This window comes from Leucoraja erinacea, chromosome 7 (assembly GCF_028641065.1).
Source record: "Leucoraja erinacea ecotype New England chromosome 7, Leri_hhj_1, whole genome shotgun sequence".
Classification (NCBI taxonomy): Eukaryota; Metazoa; Chordata; class Chondrichthyes; order Rajiformes; family Rajidae; genus Leucoraja; species Leucoraja erinaceus.
In genome coordinates this window covers 20,946,982-20,952,981 of record NC_073383.1, presented here as the reverse complement: position 1 = coordinate 20,952,981, position 6,000 = coordinate 20,946,982, and the positions used below count along the sequence as shown (strand labels likewise).

Sequence of the window (6,000 nt, the reverse complement as noted above, 5' to 3'; positions counted from 1 at the left end):
ATTACATTTCTAACACAGATCAGTGGAAAAACCGTTATACTTATTTTATTTTATTATTATTTTTCTTTACTTTTCTTAACAGCTATTTTCATTGAGAGTATGACAGGTGAGGCTCTGCCTCCCCTGACCGCTCGTCCCTGCACTCCTGCTAGTATTTCTCAAGCTAAATCTTATGTTTCTGTTGACTGAGAAGTTCCCATGTGTGGACCACCACTGGCTGACGTAGCAATGGGAAGGAAACATCTACTTGACCGGGGTTTTAAGCGAAATGCTTGAGGACGGGGAACGAATTGCAGCGAATACAAGGCATGGTAGTGATCTATGACGGTGGCTGTGATCGACAGCTGTCAAAGTGATTAACAGTTGTGAAAGTGATTGACGGATGTGGCGGTGATTGAGTTATTAAAGTTGAATATTGATTTCTCTAACTTCAAGTAACCCTTGTTTTCCATCTCTTTACATCCCTCCCACACCCTAGTTTTCTGACGTACCGATTAATTTTACTGATTGTGTGCCTCCTTGTCACGGTCCCCTCAGCCAACGATGGGGCATCCTACATTTTCCTTGAACATCGTCTGCTTTGATCTTTCCTTTTCATTTTACTTCTACATATCTTTATGTCTCTCTCTCCCCTGACTCTCAGTCTGAAGAAGGGTCTGGACCCTAAACATTACCTATTCCTTCTCTCCAGAGATGATGCCTGTCCCGCTGCGTTACTTCAGCATTTTGTGTGTATCTTGGGTGTAAGCCAGCATCTGCAGATCCTTCCTACCATTTCCTTCTCTCCAGAGATGATGCCTGTCCCGCTGCGTTACTTCAGCATTTTGTGTCAGTGTTTTGTCAGCTGAGGCAATGATTGTCGGCTGGTGCTCCGCTGATTGACAGCGCGGGCGGAATGGCCCCGCCCCCAGGACTGGCCCCTCCCCCGCCACGGCGCTGATTGACAGTTGGACGGGAGGCCCCGCCCCACGCAGCCGCTCCCCCTCCCCGCCACGGCGCTGATTGACGGCTGTGCGTGAGGCTCCTCCCTCTCGCCTCCGCTCCCAGGGCACGGCCCCGCACCCTCCCTCGCTGCGGCCGTGAAGGCTGCCGGGAGCGCCGACTGCTCACCCTTGACCCCGCCTCGCTCGCAGCCACAACACGGAAGGATGGCGTCGGAGGAGCGCGAGCAACCGCGCGCTCGCCAACGGCTGCGGGTGATGGCGGGGCACCTGCGGAGGCCCGGGCCCGGCACTGGCACTGAGCCCGCTACAACAACATGCACTACCACAGCCCAGCCCGCACTCAGCCAGTGCCCGGCCCTGCAACCAGCGGCTGCCGACGGCGCACCCAAGGCGACGGGCAGCATCCCCAGGCGGAGGTGGGTGTCGAGTCTGCCGTTTGAATGGGCGCGGCGGGTAGCCGAGGTGCCCGGTCGGTGTCCGGCCCAGTGTTGAAGGGACGATGCTGGGATGCGTTCAGAGTTTGCACTCGGGCCCTGCAAGAGTGGCTCGGTTTCAGTGACACATCTAAATAATAAATATGCAGCCTGGTGTGCGCGCCTGCTACTGCTGTTGTCGGCAGAGGCTTTGTAAGTACTTGAGGTAGTAGGAATACCTGGACCGATCGGAGCATTGCCCAATTACTCGATTAATTTGTTGCAAAGCTTAACCTTCCGTAGACGCTTTAACATCAACGTGCCGAAGTGTTTAAGACTCTATTTTGCATTGCATAAAGGAGAATTTGACACTTTCATGGCAGAGTGTTGTCTCGTAGTGATAGGGTGGGGTGATCGGTGGTCTGATGTTTCCCAAGCCTACGTAACTTTTTTTTCGACATCACGCCGTGACATCTAGTGGCACATTCTCTTTGGGCACTTTGTTTCCTTTGAAACAGTAGGGTTCTTCATGTTGGCTTAGTGCAGTTTGCTATTCCAGTTAGCCACTCTCCCCAACTGGAAGATGTCACTGGAATTTTCTGAAATGTATAATTAAATGTCAAAGATTTGACAAAGAGCTATTTCTTGAACTAACTAGTAAATGTGTTAATTTGAAGAATCTATTGAATATTAGTGCCATATGAAAGAACTCATTTTGGCAAATTAACAAGGCGATTTTAGTAAGAGGAAGGCACTGAATATGCTGCTTTATAATAGATGGATACAAAGTGCTGAAGTAACTCGGCAGGTCAGGCAGCATCTCTGAAGAAAAAGGACAGGTGGACGTTTCGGGTTGGGACAGTGATTTTAGTGCCTGGTCACTAATAACTTGCAATTGAATTGGTTACATTAGACAAATACAGTTTTATACCATGTGGCCTCTCGATGCTGTTCCACCAATCAAAACTTTATTGGTGGAACAGTGCCTGTGATTCTGTGCCTCAAGTTTACTTTAGATTTTAGAGCTACAGCGCAGAAACAGGCCTTTCGCAACTCATCATTGATCATCCCGTACACAGACTATCCTACTTACTAAGGGTGATTTACACTTTTACAGACACCAATTAATCTACAAACCTGTCGATCTTTGCGTTTGGGAGGAAACCCATGCAGTCACGGAGAATGTACAAACTCCATACAGACAGCAACCGTAGTCAGGATTGAACCCGGGTCACTGGTGCTGCAATGGGGCAACTCTACAGCTCTGCCACTGTGCCACGCTATGCATAATTAATCTCCAATTTCACTATTGCGGGGATTTTAATAGAACAAATGAGTCCTAGCCTAAAGTATAGGAAGAAATTTGAACATATTAAACTGAATAAAGCTGCGGCTTGTCTTATGGAAATCTAAACGCTGTATTCCCATTTACTGTGGCAGCCATTCATCCTTATTGTTTATCAAGGAACTATCTGCCTTTGCCTTAAAAAATAAAATCAAAGAATCTCTTTCTTTTGAACTATGAAATTCTAAAGACTTGGTCCTCTGAGAGAGACTATTTCACTGTGATTTGAAATGAACGTTCCTGTATTTTGAAAGAGCCCCTTCGTTCCAGATTCTCCCACAAGGAACTATATTCTCTTCATCAATCCTTTCAGGATTTGTATGTTTCGGTTGATCATCAATTACTCTTTTGGCCCATTCTTTGGAAAACGAACCAACACATCACACATGTGACCAGATGTTATCACATAAAGTAATACATTAAAAAATTCTTGTAAGAGATTAATCTTATTCATTGCTATTTTTCTAACTACAGAACTATAATGCATGTCTGCTAAAGATATGAACATTCTAGCTTTTTAAAATTCAGAGTTTGCATAATGCTTCTGTATATCTGACCTGACACTAAAAAAACTTTGTCAGCATAACATATAAACATTTCACTTGATAAATTGAAAAAAATATGAACCATATATACAGTACAAAACAATATGCCTGTATTGCTTTCAGAATTAGAAGAGATGTATTCCACAATTTTTCAACTTTTTGGTCACACACATGACTAAGAATGTGTCTTTTAAATTATGACAAATTGCCCATTCCTGTTATTGTCTGGTCTGAACTGTTTTCAATGTGTTACTATCCTTGATTAAAGAGCAGTCCTCTATTCAAAAGTATGGATATCATCTTGCCAACGTGCTGCATAACTGCAGTATAACCTCACCATTTTTGTATGCAGTTCTCCTTGCAATAAATGTAACATTCTGTGGGCTTTTCTAAATACTTGCTGTGCCTACATATTCCCCGTCTTTGAATTATACACTAGGTCACCAAGATCTCTCTGCATCTTGGAGCTTTATTATCTCTTGAATTTTTTTTTCATCAAATTTACAATTTTGTTTATGGAAGTTTGTTAATCCTGAAAATTACTTAATTTAATTTAATAGATTCGAGCTGTGCTCGATGGGAGCTTAAAAGCAAAACAAAACATTGCTGGAGAAACTCAGTGGGTCAGGTGGCATCAGTGGAGGGAAATGAACAGCCAACATTTTGGATTGGGACTCTTCCTCAGGCGTCTCTCCAGTCTGACGAGGGATCTTGACCCGAAATGTCATTTGTTCAATTCTCTCTTCATGTGTTGCTGAGTTTCTCCAGCACCTTGTCCTTTGGTGAGAATTCCAGCATCAGCAGTTTGTTTCCAGTGAATTTAAATTGCTGCTTGTGCCTACTACGTAGACACACTGCACGGAAACAGGTCCTTTGGCCCAACTTGGCCATGTCAACAAAGATGCCCTATTTACACTTGTCCCATCTTCCCATGTTTGGCTCATTAACCTCAAACCTCATGTCTGAAGAAGGGTCTGGACCTGAAACATCACCTATTCCTTTTCTCCAGAGATGCTGTCTGACCTGCTAAGTTACTCCAGCTTTTTGCGTCTATCTTCGGCTTAAAGCAACACCTGCAGTTCCTTCCTATACCTATCCTATCCATATATCAGTCCAAATGTCTTCAAAATGTTGTTATTGTACCATCCTCAACTAGCCTCTGGCAGCTCGTTCCATATATCCACCACTCTCTGCGTGGAAAAAGTTACCTTCCAGGTTCCTATTAAGTTTTTCTCCTCTCATTGAGGTTTTCTTGATTCTCCTACTCCGGCTAAAAGTGCATTGATCATATCCCCCTCATATATTTCATATATAAGATCACCCCCCCACCCCACCACTCTTCTAAAGCAACTGACCCTAGTTATCCACTGGAGTACAAAATAGAAGTAGGCAGTTAAGTAACATGTTAAATGATGAAGCACTTTATTTCCCCAAAATAGAACATGTGGCATTGTTTCCATCTATAGGTTTTCAGTTAACTTGAAGTAGATAATTGACAAATTAATTTCTAAAATTTAGATTTGTTGGCAGGGCTTGTTATTTATGCATGTAGGTTATCTTTCATTGTTGTAACACAAGTTAAATCGAGCTATAGAATTAATTCAGCTTTTGCCAGTAGCTGCTATCGTAGTGGATGTTGTGTCAATGCTACTCTGTAACTGAGAAGAATAAAGGCTTGTAACATAATAACTGGTAGTTAATGAAATAATACTCCGGTCGTTTGCAAAAAGCAGCACACATTACAAAGCTGCGGAAATGAGCACTATTTACTTCCGAAATTAGCATTGTTTATATTTTGTATAAAATCGGGACCAATTTGAAGCAGAAGTATTATGTTGTCTATGAATGTTTATGTATCAGAATTAATAATTGAAAAGTTATTTTTTAAATATGGTTTGTTGTGCAGTATAAAACATTTAGCTAGTTAATTGGCACAGCTTGGTGAAAAAGCAGTGGTATGAATATTGATATCTCTAACTTCAAGTATCCCTTGCTTTCCATCTCTCTCCGCCCCTCTCCCACCCTAGTTCTCCAACTAGTTTCATTGTCCCAGTGATTAATTCTACTGATTGTATGCCTCATTGTCATCTTTCCCTCAGCTACCAATGAACCATTCAACATTTCCTTGACCAGCGTCTGCTTTGAATTGTCAGTTTCACACCTCACCCTTCCATATCTCTAGTCTACCTCTCCGTTGATTCTGTCTGGTCTCGACCCGAAACATCCCATTCATTCACCAGAGATGTTGCCTGGCCTGCTGAGTTACTCTAGAATTTTGTGTCTTTAATTGGCACATTATATATTTCCGCAAATATGAGATGCTGTTCTAGCTGAACTTCAATATTTTCTGTCCAGAGAAAAAGGTACAAATTCAATCCAGCCTAGATGCTACTTGCAATCACCAGCAAGATGATTGCACAAATTATTATCGCAAATCACACTAAATTGTTGTGTATAATTTCTGTCCATAAACGTCCAACCAGAATTTGGTACAGGGTGGTACAAACATGGACATGAGACGAATTTCAGAAGTAAAAAGTATTGCCACAAAATGCTGGAGTAACACAGCAAGACAGGCAGCATCTCTGGAGAGAAGGAATGGGTGACCCTTCTAAGACTCAAAGCGTCACCCATTCCTTCTCTCCAGAGATGCTGCCTGAGTTACTCCAGCATTTTGTGTCTACCTTCGATTTAAACCAGCATCTGCAGTTCTTTCTTACACATAAAAACTATTGCCCTTGGTTTAAAGACAA

General features: G+C 42.9%; 1 protein-coding gene across 1 annotated transcript in view; it reads left to right on the top strand.

Annotated features, from left to right (window-relative positions):
* Window positions 1–1,094: 1,094 nt before the first annotated feature.
* agps (alkylglycerone phosphate synthase) overlaps window positions 1,095–6,000 on the top strand; it is a 103,274-nt gene continuing 98,368 nt past the window's right edge. The window contains exon 1 of the mRNA XM_055637902.1: window positions 1,095–1,360. Coding sequence (XP_055493877.1) covers window positions 1,149–1,360 — 212 coding nt within the window. The 5' untranslated portion in view covers window positions 1,095–1,148. The remainder of the gene's footprint in view (window positions 1,361–6,000) is intronic.